Source organism: Anolis carolinensis, chromosome 2, assembly GCF_035594765.1.
Source record: "Anolis carolinensis isolate JA03-04 chromosome 2, rAnoCar3.1.pri, whole genome shotgun sequence".
NCBI classification, from domain to species: Eukaryota; Metazoa; Chordata; class Lepidosauria; order Squamata; family Dactyloidae; genus Anolis; species Anolis carolinensis.
In genome coordinates, this window is record NC_085842.1 from 8,548,329 (window position 1) to 8,569,444 (window position 21,116).

General features: G+C 46.5%; 2 protein-coding genes across 2 annotated transcripts in view; one reads left to right on the top strand and one right to left on the bottom strand.

Moving 5' to 3' along the window:
• The window catches only part of LOC100562976 (zinc finger protein 658B), a 488,523-nt gene that overhangs the window by 53,327 nt on the left and 414,080 nt on the right, over positions 1 to 21,116 (bottom strand). The window lies entirely within an intron of this gene.
• The window catches only part of LOC100563175 (zinc finger protein 208), a 97,805-nt gene that overhangs the window by 495 nt on the left and 76,194 nt on the right, over positions 1 to 21,116 (top strand). The window contains 4 exon segments of the mRNA XM_062974314.1: positions 3,000 to 3,516; positions 3,852 to 4,517; positions 6,524 to 6,650; positions 13,380 to 14,419. Coding sequence (XP_062830384.1) covers positions 4,455 to 4,517; positions 6,524 to 6,650; positions 13,380 to 14,419 — 1,230 coding nt within the window. The 5' untranslated portion in view covers positions 3,000 to 3,516; positions 3,852 to 4,454.

The following is a 21,116-nucleotide window of genomic DNA, read 5'->3' on the forward strand; positions in this document are numbered from 1 at the left end:
TAGAGCAGGGGTCCCCAAACTATGGCCCAGGGGCCGGATGCGGCCCATCAAAGCCATTTATCCGGCCCCCACAGCACAAGGGCAGAAGGGGGTTGGGCTAAATGACCCAAGGGGTCTCTTCTTCTCTTACAACCATTATTATTATTATTATTATTATTATTATTATTATTATTATTATTATTAACATTGAGGCTGGGTGGCCATCTGTCAGGGATGCTTTGCTTGTGCTTTTGGTGCACAAAGGCAGAAGGGGATTGGACTAAATGGCTCAAGGAGTCTCTTCTAACCATCTTTATTAGTATTATTATTATTATTATTATTAACATTGATTCTGGATGGCCATCTGTCAGGGGTGCTTTGTTTGTGCTTTTGGTGCACAAAGGCAGAGGGGGATTGGACTCAATGGCCCAAAGGGTCTCTTCCAACCCTCTTTTTTATTATTGTTGTTGTTATTATTATTATTATTTATTTTTATTGCTCGGTGGCCAACTATAGTCTGGCCCTCCAACGGTCCGAAGGATCGTGAACTGGCCCCCTGTTTAAAAAGTTTGGGGACCCCTGCTTCAGACCGTTGGAGGGCCGGACTAGAGTTGGCCACCGAGCAATAATAATTAATAATAACAATAACGATAATAAAGAGGGTTGGAAGAGACCCTTTGGGCCATTGACTCCAATCCCCCTCTGCCTTTGTGCGCCGAGAGCACAAGCAAATCACCCCTGACACATGACCACCCAGAATCAATGTTAATGATGGTAATGATAATAATAATAAAGAGGGTTGGAAGAGACCTCGTGGGCCATTTAGTCCAACCCCCTTCTGCCTCTGTGCACCAAAAGCACAAGCAAAGCATCCCTGACAGATGGCCACCCAGCCTCAATATTAATAATAATAATTATTATTAATATAACATCATGTTATACAGTAGAGTCTCACTTATCCAACATAAACGGGCTGGCAGAATGTTGGATAAGCGAATATGTTGGATAATAAGGAGGCATTAAGGAAAAGCCTATTAAACATCAAATTAGGTTATGATTTTACAAATGAAGCACCAAAACATCATGTTAAACAACTAATTTGGCAGAAAAAGTAGTTCAATATGCAGTAATGCTATGTAGTAATTACTGTATTTATGAATTTAGCACCAAAATATCACGATATATTGAAAACATTGACTACAAAAATGTGTTGGATAATCCAGAACGTTGGATAAGCGAGTGTTGGATGAGACTCTACTGTATAACAAATTTGACAGAAAAAGCAGTTCAATACAAAATATAGCTATGTAGTAATTACTGTATTTACAATTTTAGCACCAAAATATCACTATTTATTGAAAACATCGACCACAAAAATGTATTGGATAATCCAGAACGTTGGATAAGCAAGTGTTGGATAAGTGAGACTCTACTGTATATCAATGTCTTCTGTTATCACAAGAAAGAGGAAGGGGGTGGAGGGGGGAAGAGAAGCCTTGTCTTTGTTATAGCTTTTACATCGATCTCTTTAACCCAAGCCCTAGTATTATAGACAGTGTCTAAAGTTTTGGAAGATCCAAATGTCCTCTGCGACAGAAACAAATGCACTCTTGTCCTCAGGACTTTGCCTTCCCACGCTATCCACTCTCCTTCCCGCCTTCTTTTCCAGTTCTTTGCATGTATTTCATATAACGACTGCCATATAGATCTAAAATATCAATTCCATTAGTTAGTAAATTAGTATTGTGTGGGTAAAAATTCACTATGTTACATTGTTATCTTTTCTTCTTTTATTTAAACACTACACAAATATGTGTTTGTATATATGTGTCGCTCTAAGATACCTAATTAACAAGGCTTACAACCTTCTATATTCTAATCAAAGAGTGCTGATAGGGCAATTATTCAAAGTCTTTTGAATAAAGAGTTCAGAAATATTACAAAATGTAAGTGTATACTATGAATACTATTTTAGTCAACAGATCCTGCTGTGGCCATCTTCCTTTGCTTTGTGAATTCAGTGAAGGGCTTCCATTCTTCTTGGAAGTTTCTGTGTATTTGTTTGTTGTACAGCTAAAGTTAGTTTGTCCTATTTGGCCATTTCGAAACCTTTTGTAATCCAGTTTTCTGGTGTTGGCATGTCTTGTTGTTTCCATAGTTTTGTGTATTCAGTTCTTGCTTCTGTTGTCATATAAAGAAAGAGTCTTTCTTGATGTTTCCCAGTAGAAAAGGTTCTGGTTTTAATGAGATTTTGTACTCTAGATTAGTTTCCATGTCTCTGTGGATTTTTATTCAGAATTTGTTAGCTTTTGGGCAAGTCCCAACATATCGTGTGTGTGTGTGTGTGAGTGTATTTGAGAGTTTTTCTGGAGTTATATACCATCTATGTATCACTTTGTTGAAATTTTATTTGTGTGACTCCTTGTAAATTTTAGTCATTTTTACCAGAGCTCTTCCCATTCTCGTGGACTTATTGCTCAGCCTAGACTTTTCACCCATTGAATCATAGGTTTTTTTAAATTTCTTCATCAATTGTAAAATCTTTCAGAAGAAATTGATGCAGCTTCCCAATTGGCTTGTTTTTTGTCTGTAGCAGTTGGTTCCGCTGATTCTCCAATTCTTGTCTACGCATTTTTTTGTCTAGATGGAGTGTCTGTTGGAGTCAATTGTAATGGAACCATGTCATTGTTGAGTCTTCTTTTTGTTTGTTTATTTATATATTACACCATTTCTACCCCGCCCTTCTCACCCATCAAGGGGACTCAGGGCAGCTTACATGAAGCACATATATCAAACAATATATGAAGCACATATATCAAACAATTACAATCACATTTCAAAATTCCATTTAAATTAAATTACATTCAAACCTTCATAAATATACATATAAATAAACATTCAAGGTGCATATCAAGTCCAAACCGGGTCTGTCATTATACCTTGGATCATATAGTTGTCATTTCTGCTGCTACTATTGCTCAAAAGCCTGGTTCCACAACCTTTGTGCCTTTCTTTCACAGAGGAAACGGGATTTTTGGCTGAGAATTTCGGTGTAGAGCCTGTGGAGGGATTTCCTTCCCTTGAAAGAAAGAAGAGGAGGAAAAACATCTTGGATACGGTTGGGTTCTTCACCAGAGTGGTTCCAATATGGAGAGACCCAACTCACGTGGGCCTGAAGCAGGACCTGGGGGCAGTGGGGAGTCCTGGGAAAGAACCAGACATGAGTCCCTGAGTGTGGACCTTGACAGCTCGGACACACAGCGCCAGCGCTTCAGGCAGTCCTCCTACCAAGAGGGTGAAGGACCCAGAGGGGTTTGCAGTCGTCTCCACGATCTGTGCCGCCAGTGGCTGAAGCCAGAGCAGCACACCAAGGCCGAGGTGCTGGACCTGGTGACCCTGGAGCAGTTCCTGAGCATCCTGCCCCCAGAGATGGGGAGCTGGGTCCGAGAGTGTGGGGCAGAGACCTGTTCCCAGGCGGTGGCCCTGGCGGAAGGCTTCCTCCTGAGTCGGGCCGAGGACAAGGAGCAGGAAGGACAGGTGAGAGCATTCCCTCTGGGTTTCACTAACCTGGGGACTGATGGACAGGTTGAACGTACATCCTGCCTTTCTTCCAAGATGGGACCGATGTGGGGGATAAGCAAGGCCCTGCTCCCTCGGCCTCTTTCCCCACCTGCTCTGCCCCTCCATCTCTACCCTCAGCTTGGTTGATGCTCTGCTCAAGATAGAACATAGACAATGATGGGAGGGGGAGGGGGGCATTGGTTCCAAACTAGGTTGCCATCTCAGAGTTATTCTTTCCAAAAAGGTCTAGAGGTCTGTGATATTTCTGAACATTTCCCAAACTCCTTCTGGAATGCTCTATGCTCTTCCAGGCTCATAACAATAACTCCATGGAAGTCCCTGCACCAGAGGAATCTCCACCAGACACCACCCAGAGTCTCAGGCAGAAGGAGCTGAAGCGGGAAGGAGACGGGGCTGCCGCCTTGCAGGGTGAGAAGGAACTCTTCTGGGAGTTTTGGGGGTTTGTGCTTCAGGAGGATGTTAAATAAATAAAATTATTGTTGTACTTGTTGTTGTTATATGTAGGCATTGGGTTGCTAACAGTGTGATTTCAGTTCGATTTGTAGTTTTCCTTCTTGCAATAGGACTAAATATTCAGCCCTTCAGTGTCTTCCCAGGTGGGACCTAAGCTGAGCTGAGCCCTGAAACTGAGCTGGAAGATAAACAGACAGCAAAGGATCACTTTAGTCAATTGAAACACCATGCCCAGTGCTAGTTTCAATTGAACATCCTCACAGCACTGTTGCGAGATAAAGTCCTAAACCCTAACATCGTACATCTTCTTGGGCTGTTGAATGCGCCTGTGTTCTTAGGGTCGTTTCCTCATCGGTCTCTTTATAGGACTGCAATGGTCACCTCTGAGGCTTGTTTCTGTGACCAGCTTTCCACCCCTTGCTCTCTCTCCAGGGTCTGGAATGATGCTGTTGCCGAATCCTCAGCCGTTTCTCCCCCTTTGCGATGGAGTGGGACTGAGTCAGGTAAGCAGAAGGATTCCTGGGAGAGGTGGACTGGGTCTGCCGGGGTGCCTTTGGTTCCAGGATTAATCAGCAAACATCTGTTGAAACAGACAAGATGGAATGTGTTTCCTTAGAAGTGAAATCTTGAAGGCACAATTGCAAACAGCGCCAACAAGGAGGGAAAAAATGAAGAGAAAGTAAAGAAACCAGAATGGATGTTCAAAGAACTTTCAACAGAGTTAAGATTCAAAAGGGACATGTACAAGAAATGGAAAGGGGGTTCGGTGGGAATCACCAACGAATGTAAATGACTAAACAGCATAAGCATAAGTAGCAGATCATGAAGAAGGCCGTCTGGAATCACTTGGGAAAAAATGCTGTGATCACTGAAGGGCAAGATGGGTTTCTCCAAAACAAGTCATGCCAGACTAATCTGTTTTTCAGTAGAGTTACAAGCTTGGTAGATGAAGGAAATGCAGTGGGGTGTAGCACGTCTTGCTTTCAGTAAGACCTCTGGAAAGGCCTCCCATGGTTTCATAAACAACTAGTAAAAGTGGGCTGGATAATACTCTTGTTAGGTGGATTTGTAATGGTTTGAGTGACAAAGGGTGGAGTGCCGCAGGGTTCTGTCCTGGGCCCAGCACTGCTCCACATGCGTATCTTATTTTCAGATGACACCAAATTAGCAGGGATAGCTGACAGTCTAGAAGATAGGATCAGAATTCAAATGGCCTGAACATGGTAGAGAGCTGGGCCAGAACTAACCCAATTGATTTCAACAGGAATATATGTAGAGTAGTCACTACCTACTGAAATTAGGCAAGCTCCCACGCTGTTAGCTTTTAGGAAAGACTTGAAAACATGGCTTTTCCGCTGTGCCTTCGGTGAGTAATTTCTGTTATATATTACTGTGTTACTCCCACCCCGAACATCTATCCTCTAGTTTACCCCACTTCCATATGTCCCTGCCCGCAGTGGAGTACCCCTCTGTCCCTCTCACTCCAGGTTTTATCTTTGTGTTTACGCGGCCTGCCCTTGTTTTATTGTTTTTTGATTTCTTGATGTAATGCCTATTATCATTTATTGTATTTTTTAATGGTGCTATGATATATTGTTTTTATATTTTATTATATTGTATTGCTCTGGGCATGGCCCCATGTTAGCCGCCCCGAGTCCCCGTTGGGGAGATGGTGGCGGGGTATAAATAAAGTTTTATTACAGTAGAGTCTCACTTATCCAACATAAACGGGCCGGCAGAATGTTGGATAAGCGAATATGTTGGATAATAAGGAGGGATTAAGGAAAAGCCTATTAGACATCAAATTAGGTTATAATTTTAAAAATTGAGCACCAAATTTGACAGAAAAAGTAGTTCAATATGCAGTAATGCTATGTAGTAATTACTGTATTTATGAATTTAGCACCAAAATATCACGATGTACTGAAAACATTGACTACAAAAATGTGTTGGATAACCCAGAACGTTGGATAAGCGAGTGTTGGATAAGTGAGACTACTGTATTATTATTATAGTACACTTAGGCAGGAGAAAAATGCCATGCACAGGAACAGAATGGGCGACACCTGGCTTGACAATCATTCATATGATGGGATCTTGTAGTGTTAGAGGATTACAAGTGGAACATGAGCCAACAATGTGATGCAGCAGCTGAAAAGAGTATGAGATTTTGGGCTGCATCCCAAGGAATATCGTGTCTAGATTCAGGGAAGTCGTGGCGACCTTCTTTCTGCTTTGGGGAAACCTCACCTGGAACAACAACACTGTGTCCAGTTCTGGGCACCACAATAAAGGCTGGAACATATCCTGATTCTACATATCAACTGAGAATTTGTTCTGATTGTGACCAATCCATTGTCTCTACAAAGCTTACAACTGTGGCAGGGAGGCCTTGGCCCTTTCCCTTTCAAGCAACCAGCAGGAATGTAAATTTACTTTAAAGAATTTCTTGTCATCATTTTTCTTGATAGCTCTCATGTGAGGAAGGAATTTTTTCTTCTTCCGCCAGGGCCCAATCGCCTTTGAGGACGTGGCTGTGGATTTCTCCCTGGAGGAGTGGGTTCTCCTGAATCCTGACCAGAAAGCCTTGCACAAGCAGGTCATGGAGGAGATGAATGGGATTGTGGCCTCTCTCGGTAAGGCTCCCTCACTGATGGGATTTCTGTTTCAAAAGGCAGTATTAGCCTAAATCGTCACAGTCACTGAGGGTCCGCAAGGCAGGGCTTGTGTTAGAAATATATGATATAAGAGAAATAATAATAATAAGCACCAATTCAGACTCAAGTGGGAAGATTTCCATAACTGGAGTCAAGTCGAAGCACCCCCCCCCCTCTCTGTCTCTCTCTCATTCTCTCTCTCTCTCTCTCTGAGTGTTTGTGTGAGAAGAAAATAGAGGGAGGGAGCAGATTGGCTGGAGAGAGGGGCCGGAGAATGGATCATGAAAAAACCCCAAACTTCCCCTAGCTTCAGATACGCAGAGGTGGCTATACATCTTTCGATTGTTGTGGTATTCAACCTTATTCCCCCCCCCCCCCCCCCACCCACCAGGCAGGCTAGTCTTTGCATGTCTGAAGGCTAAGCTCTCTCTCTACGCTGCCTCTCTCAGCGCACAAACAGCCCCTAGCCTCATTTATTCGCAAGATGGTGACTTGTAATATCATGTGTTCTGTGTTGTGTGTTCTGTGCTTGTGACTGATTGGGGCTTGAGGTTTTTGTGCACAGGGAGAGGCATAGAGCAGCCGTCAAACTCTGCCCCTCTCCTTCAAGTGGTAAGAGTGTCACTCATGGTAGTTTCACATCTGCAGAAATCTAGCTCTTTCCAATTGAGTGCATCTTTTTGAAACACTCTGTATATTTATTTCATCCTAAATGTTAGAAAATCCCAAATTATCCACAGCCACCTTCCTGAATTCTCGTATGTGAAAAAGTTCCTAAATTCTCGTATGTGTAAAAGGTGTGCAGAATTAGACAGGTATTGGAATCAGAGCAAGGGGCTGAACAGAACAATTGACAGTGGTATTTCCAAGAAGTCTCAGGATTTTGTTAGAGAAAACTACCCCAAAAAAAGCAGAGCACCTATAAATACCAACAGGAAACTGATAGTTGAGCATTCAGCTCACAACAAGCAGAGCTTGAAGTGATCTGGCTGTAAAAAAATCAAGAACTTCAGAAGCAAAGATGCAGAGTCCAGTCTTTAAAATTACAAAAGGTTTATTTACAAAAAATAATAACTCCCTTTCTAAATAGTAAAGGACTGGGTCTGGGCTGCTCTCTGTTTCCATCTCTTCTCGGGTTTAAAAGAGAGGGAAAAACTCCAAGCCCTACATCTCTCCTGACACACAAGCAGAGAGAGGTCTTAATGCACACAGTACACACTGAGATATAAGTCAGAAATCTGAAGCAAAAGCATGCACCATTCTACAAAACCAATCAGAATGAGAGAAAGAAACAGAGAGAACAAATAGATACATCCCAACTGTCAATCAGGAGACAAGTGGGAGGGATTCCTTCAGCCTATTCTGAAACTAGCTCACGGGAATCGATCGGAGATGGAAGAATGGAGTTCCCCCAAAGTTACTGATGGTGCGCTAAAAGAGAGGAAAACGATGATAAAGTGTAACTATGAAAAAGTTAGTGAAGCTTTGCATGGTTGGTTTACGCAGTCCAGAGACAAAGGTGTGCCCATTTCAGGGCCTATTTTACAGCAAAAGGCGTGCGTTTTCGAAAGGAATGTAATGAAGGGGATCCTGATTTTATTTTTGGCTCGACAAGTGGAAGAAACATTATGGAATCCGTCAGCTAAGTGTTTGTGGTGAGAAGCTGTCATCAAATTATCAAGAAACAGAGGCATTCATGAAAAAAAATTCAAGAATTTAATGAAACTGAAAACCTAACGGGCGATCAGATGTGGAATTGTGACGAGACCGGCCTCAGTTGCAAAGTGTTACCCAGTAGGAGTCTTGCAGCCAGAACTGAAGCAGCAGCCCCTGGCTAAAAGCACAGCAAAGAGAGGCTGACAATTTTAGCGTGCAGCAATGCTACCGCAAACCACAAAATAGACCTCGCAATGATTGGGGAGCCCAAAAATCCAAGAGCCTTTAAAACAATGTCAAAAAACGCTCTTCCTGTAAAATAGTACAATCAAAAAAGTGTGTTGCTAACCAATGAAATTTTCAAAGATGATGATGATGATGATGATTATTATTATTATTATTATTACACTTTATTTATATTCCGTCCTATCTCCCCAAGGGGACTCAGGGCAGATCATAATACACATACACAGCAAACATTCAATGCCGTTTGGAGACAGGACAGAACAGAATAAGACAAACAGAAGGAGGTATGTAGTCTTGAAGTCCAGTTTTTTTTTTTTTGGTGCCTTGGAGGCTGATGTTGTGCTCAGATTCAGTCACAGGGAGTGCTGTTACTTCATTCTCTATGATGGAGAGCTATCAGAACTTCCTCCTTCCACCTTCCTCTTCGTCACCGCATTTCTGGTCTTGATGTTTATGGTGTCGTAAAATTCCTCCCCCGCAATTTGTGGTACCTAATTTCTCTACTTACAGCTCAAGTGACCCAAGTCTCTACTATAGAGGTTCCATGGTCAGATCACTGTGCCCTAAGAGTGGAGCATGCCTTCCCACCCGACAAGGGTGCCGAGCCGATCTGGGCTCACCCAAGGAAACTTATGGAACCCACTAGGTCCGGAATGCTCTGAGAGATCTGGAGCCTGTCAACGACTTGAGCGATGCACAGGTGGACTCATGGAACACCAGGCTATCCAATGCACTCGATGAGATCGCCCCTAGATGCCCTCTCCAACCCCACCGAAACTGGTCTCCTTGGTTCACCGAGGAACTTCGACCGATGAAGCTGGAAAAGAGACGGCTAGAGAAAGTGTGGTGAGAACTCCGTGACAGAGTATCGAGATCAGCTTATAGAGCTTTCATGGAGTCCTATGAACATGCTATCATCAAAGCAAAGCGAGTATATTACGCCTCTCTGATAGCGTCTGCCAGCTCACGCCCGGCAAAATTGTTTAAAATTATTCGATCTTTAACGACGGTCCCTATCGTCCCAAATAGTGATGATCAGGCCCTTTCAGCCGAGGCTTTTCAGAGCTATTTTACCGACAAGGTCTCGCTACTACGCCGGGACCTCCCTGCCACAATCAACACAGTGAGAGAACTTGGGACGCCGTGGCCACTCGCTGGACCCACCCTCGACCGGTTCATCCTGCTGGACGCAGAGGCTCTCAATAGGCTCATAGCTGCAGCTGGACCGACCACTTGCTCCCTCGATCCGTGTCCCTCTTGGTTGGTGAAATCCTGCTTGGAGGGATTACGTGACCCTCTATTGAAAATAATAAACAGCTCCCTTGAGCAAGGAGTCTTTCCAGAGGGATTAAAAGAGGCGGTGGTCTCTCCTTTGCTAAAAAAAAACAGATTTAGATCTCTCGGTTCCCTCCAGCTACCGCCCAGTGTCGAATCTTTCCTTTCTGGGCAAGGTGATTGAGAGGGCAGTAGCGGTGCAGCTGCAGCAGTTCCTAAATGACACAGCCGGACTGGATCCTTTCCAGTCTGGCTTCCGTGCGGGGCATGGGACAGAGACTGTATTGGTTTCCATCACAGATCATCTCCGATGCCAGCTTGACCAGGGCAGGTCGGTGCTGCTTGTGTTATTGGATCTCACAGCAGCATTTGACACAGTCGATCACAACCTTCTGACCCACCGCCTTGCCGTTGCTGGAGTTAGGGGGACAGCTTTAAATTGGCTGGCCTCCTTTCTTCACAACCGTGGACGGCGAGTGGAGAGGGGAGGCCTGGTCTCTGAGAGGTCCCCTCTACATTGTGGGGTTCCTCAGGGGGCCATTCTCTCCCCTCTGTTGTTTAACATCTATATGCGACCACTTGCTCAGCTGGTCCAAGATTTCGGGCTCGAGTATTATCAATATGCTGACGACACTCAGCTTGTGTTAAAGATGGAAGGCCGACCAGAGTCTGTACCCGACAATTTTCACCAGTGCCTCGAGGCCATTATTGGATGGTTGCGTTCCAGTAGGTTGAGGGTGAATCCAGCAAAGACGGAGATCCTATGGCTGGGCCGACCAGGCAGTGGGGATATCCAGTTGCCAACCCTGGATGGCGAAGTGCTATGCCCGTCTTTACTGGTAAGGAGTCTGGGAGTCCTCTTGGACCCTTCATTGACGATGGAGGCCCAGGTCTCCGCCGTTAGCAAAACTCCTCTGCCGCAAAGATGGCGAGACTTGGCAGAGGAGAAATGGCAGTTGTCAGAAAAGCAGGCAAGGATCACAAATTTAAAAAAATCTTTACAAGACTGAACTTTTTACGGATTTAACTTCCGATAGTGTTGTTTTATGCAATTCTATATTTATAGTCAATTTTTAGTAGTAAATATTTTTGTAGTCAATGCTTTCAATACATTGCAATGTTTTGGTGCTAAATTTGTAAATACAGTGATTTTTCCATAATGTTACTGTGTATTGAACTGCTTAGAATCACAGAATCATAGAATAGTAGAGTTGGAAGAGACCTCATGGGCCATCCAGTCCAACCCCCTGCCAAGTAGTAGGAAATCGCATTCAAAGCACCCTCGACAGATGGCCATCCAGCCTCTGCTTAAAAGCCTCCAAAGATGGAGCCTCCACCACAGTCCGGGGGAGAGAGTTCCACTGCTGAACAGCCCTTCTCACAGTGAGGAATTTCTTCCTGATGTTCAGGTGGACTCTCCTTTCTCTCCTGCAGTTTCAAGCCATTGTTCCGTGTCCTGGTCTGCAGGGCAGCAGAAAACAAGCTTGCTCCCTCCTCCCTATGACTTCCCCTCACGTATTTGTACATGGCTATCATGTCTCCTCTCAGCCTTCTCTTCTGCAGGCTAAACATGCCGAGCTCTTTAAGCCGCTCCTCATAGGGCTTGTTCTCCAGACCCTTAATCATTTTAGTTGCCCTCCTCTGGACGCTTTCCAGCTTCTCAACATCTCCCAGAATTGGACACAGTGTGATTCCAGGTGTGGTCTGACCAAGGCAGAATAGAATAGAGGGGAGCATGACTTCCCTGGATCTAGACGCTATTCCCCTATTGATGCAGGACAGAATCCCGTTGGCTATTTCCGCTACCGCATCACATTGCAGGCTCATGTTTAACTTGTTGTCCACGAGGACTCCAAGGTCTTTTTCGCACACACTGCTGTCAAGCCAGGCGTCTCCCATTCTGTATCTTTGATTTTCATTTCTTCTGCCGAAGTGAAGTATCTTGCATTTGTCCCTGTTGAACTTCATTTTGTTAGTTTCGGCCCATCTCTCTAGTCTGTCAAGATCGTTTTGAATTCTGCTCCTTTCTTCTGGAGTGTTGACTATCCCTCCCAGTTTTGACTATCCCTCCCAGTTTTGTGTCGTCTGCAAACTTGACGTCTAAGTCATTAATAAAGATGTTGAACAGAACCGGGCCCAGGACGGAGCCCTGCGGCACTCCACTCGTGACTTCTTTCCATGATGAAGTCGACATATTGGTGAGCACCCTTTGGGTTCGTTCGCTTAGCCAATTACAGATCCACCTAACCGTAGTTTTGTCTAGCCCACATTTTACTAATTTGTTTGCCAGAAGATCGTGAGGAACTTTGTCGAAGGCCTTACTGAAATCTAGGTACGCTACATCCACTGCATTCCCTGTATCGACCCAACTCGTAACTCTATCGAAAAAAGAGATCAGATTAGTCTGGCATGACTTGTTTTTGGTAAATCCGTGTTGACTATTAGCAATGACCGCATTTGTTTCTAAGTGTTCGCAGACCACTTCCTTAATGTTCTTTTCCAGAATCTTGCCTGTAATCGATGTGAGGCTGACCGGACGGTAATTGTTTGGGTTGTTCTTTTTTCCCTTCTTGAAGATAGGGACCACATTCGCCCTCCTCCAATCTGCTGGGACTTCTCCTGTTCTCCAAGAATTCTCAAATATGATCGCCAGTGGTTCTGAAATAACCTCAGCTAGTTCCTTCAATACTCTTGGATGTAGCTGATCTGGCCCTGGGGACTTGAATTCGTTTAGAGAGGCCAGGTGTTCCTGGACAACTTGTTTCCCTATTTGGGGTTGGATTTCCCCCAATCCTTCGTCCATTCCATGTTGCTGAGGTTGAAGATGGCGTTCTTTTTGTGAGAAGACCGAGGCAAAGAAGGCATTGAGCAGTTCTGCCTTTTCCCTGCTTTTTCTGTCGATTTGTTGTAAAACATTATGTTTTGGTACTTCATTTCTAAAATCATAATGTAATTTGACCTTTAATAGGCTTTTCCTTAATCCGTCCTTATTATCCAACATTTTCACTTATCCAATGTTCTTCTGGTCAATTTATGTTGGATAAGCGAGACTCTGCTGTACTCTGAAATTAAGTATGGGATCTTCTACATTGGAGCGGAAAAATCCAACCTTAAGGGAGCATGGGAAAAGAGAACTGGGATTGGGGGAGAGAAAGAAAAAGGAGGGAATGATGGTGAAATGGGTGGTAGCTAGGTAAAGTCTAAAGCTAGAGGAAAAGGCATGCGTTTGGATGTGAAGGGGAAAGGCATCCATTCCCCAGAGAGAAGGAGACGGAATAAAAAACCGGGCTGGGCTGAGCAACAGGGAGCCTCTGGAGCGTATGTTACTCATCTCTCTCTTAGAGGCTCCAGGCAGTCAACCAGTGCCCATCTTTACTGAACAAGGGGTAGCGAAAGGACAACTTTTATACCTTCTTTTCCTCCATGTCTGTGTTGTTTGAAGGATCACTTCAATCCACTTCTTATCCCATTTCCTTTGAGTCCTTATCACTCACGCTGAGGAATGATTGTTTCTGTTCTTCTACTTCACAGTAGGTAACGGGGAGAAGAGCCATTTATGCATCAAATGCAGGAAGCATTTGGGACTCAACGGGGGCCTTCGTAGACACCAGCAAGCCCACAGAGAAGATGGAGGTTCTGCCATAGAAAGGCCCAACAAATGCAATGTATGTGGGCAATGTTTTACTCAAAATGTGGCACTTGTGCTTCACAGGACACTCGATGTTGGGAAAAGCCATTTTAAATGGAAAGTATCAGCAAAATGTGTGGTGAAATACGAGAAATTTCACACAGGTCAGGACCCATACAGATGCCAGGAGTGTGGGAAGTGTTTTGCTTCCTGTTCAGCCTTGGTGAGGCACAAAAGACTCCACACAGGAGAGAAACCATACCAATGCCAGGAGTGTGGGAAATGTTTTGCTTCCAGTTCAGCCTTGGTGAGCCACAAAAGACTTCACACAGGAGAGAAGCCATACCAATGCCAGGAGTGCGGGAAATGTTTTGCTGACAGTTCAGCATTGGTGAGCCACAAAAGACTTCACACAGGAGAGAAGCCATACCAATGCCAGGAGTGTGGGAAAGGTTTTGCTTCTAGTTCAAACTTGGCGAGCCACAAAAGACTACACACAGGAGAGAAGCCATACCAATGCCAGCAGTGTGGGAAATGTTTTGCTTCCAGTTCAGACTTGGCGAGGCACAAAAGAAGCCACACAGGAGAGAAGCCATACCAGTGCGAGGAGTGTGGGAAATGTTTTGCTTCCAGTTCAAACTTAGTGAGCCACAAAAGACTCCACACAGGAGAGAAGCCATACCAATGCCAGCAGTGTGGGAAATGTTTTGCTTCCAGTTCAGACTTGGCGAGGCACAAAAGAAGTCACACAGGAGAGAAGCCATACCAATGCCAGGAGTGTGGGAAATATTTTGTTTCCTGTTCAGCCTTGATAACGCACAAAAGACTTCACACAGGAGAGAAGCCATACGAATGCGGTGAGTGTGGAAAATGTTTTACTCAGAGTTCATCCCTTGACCGGCACCAGAGAACACATACAGGCTAAAAAAAACAGCCATTGTGTGTAAATGTCTGATTTCAAACAGGACCCTTTGAGAAGTTCTGCGTCAGATTTGGTGGAGTCCCCGTTCTTGTCATTTGAATCTGTAAGTTGGAGGTCCTGTTCTCTGGAGCAGCAGAAAGCAAGCTGTGTGTGTCAATCCTTCAGAGCAGTGGTTCTCAACCTGTGGGTCCACAGATCATAGAATAGTAGAGTTGGAAGAGACCTCATGGGCCATCCAGTCCTACCCCCTGCCAAGAAGCAGGAAATCGCATTCAAATGTTCAGATGTTTCGGCCTTCAACTCCCATAAATCCTAACAACTGGTAAACTGGCTGGCTGGGATTTCTGGGAGTTGTAGGCCAAAACACCTGGGGACCCACAGGTTGAGGACCACTGCTTCAGAGGGTTAAATATGATTGACGTCACCTCGTCTGAAAAGAAATAAACCATATGTGATTCCATCAGTTGTTCCTCTGGGCTTAGTTTCCAGCTCCATTTCCACCTTGGTTGCAAATGTCCAGTTTGTGAACGTTGTGCCCCTACAGAAACGTCCTCTGTTTTCCTCCTCAGTCAGGACTGGTCAGCTTGCATGTTGTAAATATCTGATATGGGAGAGATCCAGAGTTGGCCCCTTCCCTTTAAGGCAGTGCTTCCCATCGGGCGCCTTCTCCTGGCCTTAGAGCGCATGGGGAGTGGGCCTCCCTTTCTTGGGGAAGGTGGGGCTGTAGGAGGGCGGTGGGAGCTTCCTCTTCGGGGCCCATGCCGTGTGTCCAGTTCTAACATTCCTCGCGGAGTCCCCCTTCCTGCTTCTGGCTGGGCGCGTGAGAGCTTCTCCCTGGCCGCACCAGGCAAGGGCTCCATGGAGGTAGAGGGCCAGGTGAGGGAAGAAGGCCACTTTGGGTATCCGCGAGGGTCCTCCTCCCCCCCCCACACCCGTGGGTACGGAAACCGATCCCCATTCTCCGCAGTACCTTGGTCAGATGGGGGCCTTTGGTCTGAAATGATACGGGTGGCACGTGCTGCTGCCTGGGAGTGCACTGGGGTCTCCTCTCTTTCATTCTCTTCTCTTCCTTTGCTTTGCTTTTCCTTTCTCTTCTCATCAGTTGCCTGACTCCTTCCCTTCCCTTCCTTTCCTATCACTTTCCTTTCTGTTCTCTTGCCTTCTTTCTCTTGCCCTACTTTCCTTGCTTTTTCTTTCTCTTCTCTTCCCTTGCCTGCCTTCTAACCTTCCCTTCCTTTGCCTTTCTTTCTCTTGCCCTTCCTTTTTCTCTTCTTTTCCCTTCCCTTCATTTCCTTCTTTTCTCTTCCTCTTCCTTCCTTTTTCTCTTCCCTTCCCTTCCTTTTTCTCTTCTTTTCCCTTCCCTTCATTTCCTTCTTTTCTCTTCCTCTTCCTTCCTTTTTGTCTTCCCTTCCTTTTTCTTCTCTTCCCTTCCCATCATCTCTTGTCCTTCCTTCCTTTTTCTCTTATCTCCTCTTCCCTTCCTTTGTCTTCTTTTCTCTTGCCCTTTTTTCTTGCTTTTTCCTTGCTTTTTTTAAAAAGAAGGCAAGGGCCTGAGGGGGGGGGGGGTCCTCTCTCTGGATGATGCTCTGGCTGGTGATGCTGCTTGGAGCAGAATGGGCTGGACTCCACGGCCCCACGGGATCAATTGCTTCATTTATTTATTTATATATTTACAGTATTTATATTCCGCTCTTCTCACCGTGAAGGGGACTCAGGGTGGATCACACTGTACACATATAAGGCAATGATTCAATGCCATAGAACAGAGACGGAGACAGACGCAGAGGCAATTGAAACTTTTTCCAGCTTCCTGAGGGTATGCTTGATTCTGGTCACAGGGGAAGCAGCTGCTTCATCATCCACTGCAACGGCAACTTCCTCATTCCAACAGCAGCTGACTGATTTTTATGGTGTCATAAATTAGCCTCCCCACATATAAGTGGTGCCTAAATTTCTTACTTGATAAATGATTAGGTCAACAACGAGCAGGGGCTATTTTTTTATTTTAATTGTCGGGTGCTCACCCCGACACGGGCTAGCCTCGAAATCATGACCTCTTGGTCAGAGTAATTTATTGCAGCTGGCTGCTAACCAGCCTGTGCCACAGCCCGGCCCCTCCATGGCGAAAGAACACACCTCTCCTTCTCCTCCTCCTCCTCCCAGTCAGTTTGGCTTGTGTGCTGATGGGCTCATCATCCTCAGACCATGCAGGAACGAACAACCAAAGCACCCCCCAACAGATGGTCTCTGCTTACAAACCTCCAAAGCAGACTCTTACGGACTCCCAGTAGGAGCAGACTCCACTACTCAACAGTTCTTACCTTGAGTTAATGCTTTCTATTGTTTCGATGAGGCCTGTCCAACTTGTCAGTGTTGGCGAGGGGAGGAAGAAAAGGAGGAGCAGAGTAAAAGCACATGCAACACCCTTGCTAGACAGGCAGGTGAATTCAGTCCTCTCACGGCCTCCTCCAGCTGCACAAGGGGACAGACTGTCTCATAGGCAAGTCATTGACTCCAATTCCCAAAACACGGCAGAGTCCTGGTCACAGTTTCACAGCTTCTGGCTTTGTAAAGTAGCTCATCTCTTTGAATAAACACCCTTGTGTTCTGACTTCCATCCAAAGTCCTTGCAAGTTTTATTCTTGATTTATTCACTACTTAACATAAAATATCCAAACACAATAAGAACGAGTAAGAGCTGTTAGTGAGAGGCCTAGGCTGCCTCAGAGTGTGGTGTCTTCTCCCCAGAGGCTGTCCATCGGGAGTGCTTTGATTGTGCCTTCCTGCATGGCAGAGGGCAGGACAGGGTGGCCCTTGGGGGTCTCTTCCGGCTCTAGGGTTCTAGGACTCCATACCAGGAGTAGGCAACACGGGGTCTCATGGATACGCCTTTCCTCTCCGTCCACCCTCTCATCCTGACCAAGGCCAACCCTTTTGGGGTCCAACATTTCCTTCCTGCCAAGGGAGAAGCCCTTCCTTCTTTCCTCTCAGTTAAACACACCCAGCTCTTTCTGCCCTTTTCTACATCCCATCTCTGGCAATATTCTCACCTGTCAATATCCGTCTTGAATTGTGGGACCGAGACCTGGAGACAGGGTTATTCCAGGTGAGGTCTGAACAAAGCAGAAGAAAGGAGGCCGTGACTTCCTTGGATATGCCCAAAGAAATAGCTGTCAAAAAAATCAATTGAGGCCCTCAATCCCAGTATCTCAGGCTCACGAAAGAGAGCTAACTTGTAAATGGAGACTCCCCACATTGCCGAAAATTCAGAAAGAGCCCCACATGGCAACTCCAGTCTGCCCTCCTCTCTTAGCCTACATCTCTTCTGGAGATGAATTCATACCACAAAGCTCCGCCCAAGGAGGACTCTCCCCTCCTCCTCCAGCACCAGCTATACATTGACTATCCTCTCCTCCAAGACCATCCAGGGACATATTGTTTTCCAGAGCCGGGGATCCACCATTGAGACTGTACTGGGGAGGCGGAGATGTGATCGAACACACTAACTCAGGGAGAAGCGCAACAGAGTTCTTGCGACCCTGAAGCGAGATAGGTTAGAGAGCCAGCATGACAGCCCCCCTGGGTTTAAGGTCCTGCTGTTAAATGCTAGGTCTGTGAACGGTAAAACAGCTGCCATTCAGGACTTAATCCTGGATGAAGTAGCAGACCTAGCATGCATTACTGAGACCTGGTTGGATGAGCTGGGGGGGGGGGGGGGTAAACCTTACCCAGCTCTGTCCACCAGGCTTCAGAGTGCATCAGCAGGCCAGACCTGGGGGGCGGGGAGGTGGGGTTGCGGTGGTCTATCGTGATTCCATCATCCTGACCAGGTGCCCTGTTCCGCAATTTTCAGGATTCGAATGTGTCCATCTGAAAGTGGGTAACCAGGACAGTCTGGGGCTTCTACTTGTGTACTGACCACCCCGCGACACAGTAGTCTCCCTGCCAGAGCTTGCGAGGGTGATCTCCGATGTGGTGTTGGAGTCTCAGCGTCTTGTTGTGCTGGGAGACTTCAACGTCCACACGGAGGCCGCCCTGTCTGGCGCAGCTCTGGACTTCATGGCCGCCATGACGACCATGGGATTGTCCCAAGTGATATCAGGGCCCACCCATGTAGCTGGCCACACTTTGGACCTAGTCTTTGTTGCGGATGGGGGAAATGTCGGTGTGGAAGAGCAAAAAATTATTCCATTGTCATGGACCAATCATCACCTGATCAGCTTTAGACTTACTGTAACCTCTAACCTCCGCAGGGGTGGTGGGCCCATTAAGTTGGTCTGCCCCAGGAGACTTATGGACCCGGATGGATTCCTGACATCTCTTGGGGATTTTCCTGCCATGCTGGCTGACGATCCTGTTGATGTCCTTGTAGATCACTATAACATGGAGGTCTCTAGGGCAATAGACACGATCGCCCCTGATCGTCCCCTCTTGTCGCAACGATCCAAACCAGCCCCCTGGTTTACTGGGGAGCTGGCAGTGGTGAAGTGTACGAGGCGGGGGCTAGAGAGCCGTCGGCGGAGGGCTCGAAGTGTATCCGACCGAACACGGGCTAAAGCCTCTCTTAAGGCATACTCCGTGGCAATGCGCGCAGCCAGAAAGACTTTCTCGACTGCACGCATTGCGTCTGCAATTAATAGACCAAGAGAGTTGTTTCAGGTGGTCAGGGAGCTCCTCCATCCCCCTGAGGGGGAGGGGCCTTCTGATCACCTGACAACCCGATGTGGCGAGTTTGCACATCATTTTGCAGACAAAGTTGCTCGAATTTGCTCCGACTTGGACGCTGACATTAGTGCAGAACCAGGGGATGTAACCGAGGCACCTGTCTGTCAGATTTTATTGGATTTGTTTCAACTTGTTCTGCCTGATGACGTTGACAAGGTTCTTGGAGCGGTGAGGGCGACCACTTGTATCCTAGATCCTTGCCCATCTTGGCGTATCAAACTCGCCGGTGGGGGGCTGGCTGACTGGTTTACGGGTATCATCAACACCTCTTTGCAGCAAGGGCATGTTCCATCTTGCCTTAAAAAGGCAATTGTGAGGCCCATTTTAAAGAAGGCGACTTTAGATTCATTATTATTGAACAACTACCGGCCAATCTCCAACCTCCCATTTTTGGGCAAGGTCCTGGAGAGAGTGGTTGCTTCTCAGCTCCAGGAATTCTTGGTTGAGACCGATTATCTGGATTTGTCACAGTCTGGCTTCAGGCCTGGTCATGGGACTGAAACGGCTTTGGTCGCCTTGGTGGATGACCTCCGCAGAGAACTAGATGGGGGGAGTGCATCCCTTCTGGTTCTCCTGGACATCTCAGCGGCTTTCGATACTATTGACTATGGTATATTTCTAGTGCAGCTCTTGGGAATGGGTCTTGGGGGCATTGCTTTGCAGTGGCTCCGCTCCTTCCTGGAGGGTCGTTCCCAGATGGTGAAGCTGGGGGACACCTGCTCAGACCCCTGGCCTTTGACCTGTGGGGTCCCGCAAGGTTCCATTCTCTCCCCCATGCTTTTCAACATCTACATGAAACCGCTGGGAGAGGTCATCTGGGGTTTTGGAGTTCGGTGCCATCTCTATGCAGATGACACCCAACTCTACTACTCTTTTCCATCAAACTCCAAGGAAGCTGCTCAGACCCTAAACCGGTGCCTGGCAGCTGTGTCGAACTGGATGAGGGCTAACAAGTTGAAGCTTAATCTAGACAAGACAGAGGCCCTCCTGGTCAGTTGTGGGACCAATCAGGGTATTGGGTGGCAACCTGTGCTTGACGGGGTCGCACTCCCCCTGAAGGCGCAGGTCCGCAGTCTGGGGGTCCTCCTGGATTCATCTCTGGCGCTTGATGCCCAGGTGTCGGCGGTGGCCGGGAGGGCCTTTGCACAATTAAAACTTGTGCACCAGCTGCGACCATACCTCGAGAAGTCTGATTTGGCCACGGTGGTCCATGCCTTAGTTACATCCAGACTGGATTACTGCAATGCTCTCTACGTGGGGCTGCCCCTGAAGACGGCCCGGAAACTCCAACTGGTTCAAAGATCGGCAGCCAGATTTCTAACGGGAGCCGGCAATAGGGAGCACACAATGCCCCTATTAAAGCAGCTCCACTGGCTGCCGATAAACTGCCAGGCCCAACTCAAGGTGCAGGTTTTGACCTATAAAGCCCTATATGGCTCAGGCCCTATCTATCTCCGTGATCGCATCTCCTCCTATGAGCCAGTGCGGACCTTGAGATCTTCCGGGGAGGCTCTTCTCACGCTCCCACCACCGTCTCAAGTGAGGCTGGTGGGGACGAGGGAACGAGCCTTCTCGGCAGTGGCCCCCCGGCTCTGGAATGCATTGCCAAAAGAGATTAGGCAATCCCCTACATTATCCAATTTCCGTAAGGAACTGAAGACCTGGTGGTGCCGGTAGGTTTTTGAGTAATTATATTGGACTACCGCCGATTTTTGAGCCTGAATATATTGCATAAGATTTCCCTTTATGGTTCCCGTCCCCTTGATCTGGTCATGTAAGTGTGATTTATTGTTATAATTGTATTACTTTACTTTGTTTGAAACAGCTGGCTTTTCAAATTGAAGACTCTATATTGAACAGGGGTAGATGGACCTCGGAAAGAGTGATCCAGAGGTCCTTGGGTCAAATTCGTTTCGGCTTGTGCAGCCTGATGATGTGGACAAGATTCTTGGAGCGGTGAGGGCGACCACCTGTGCCCTTGACCCTTGCCCAT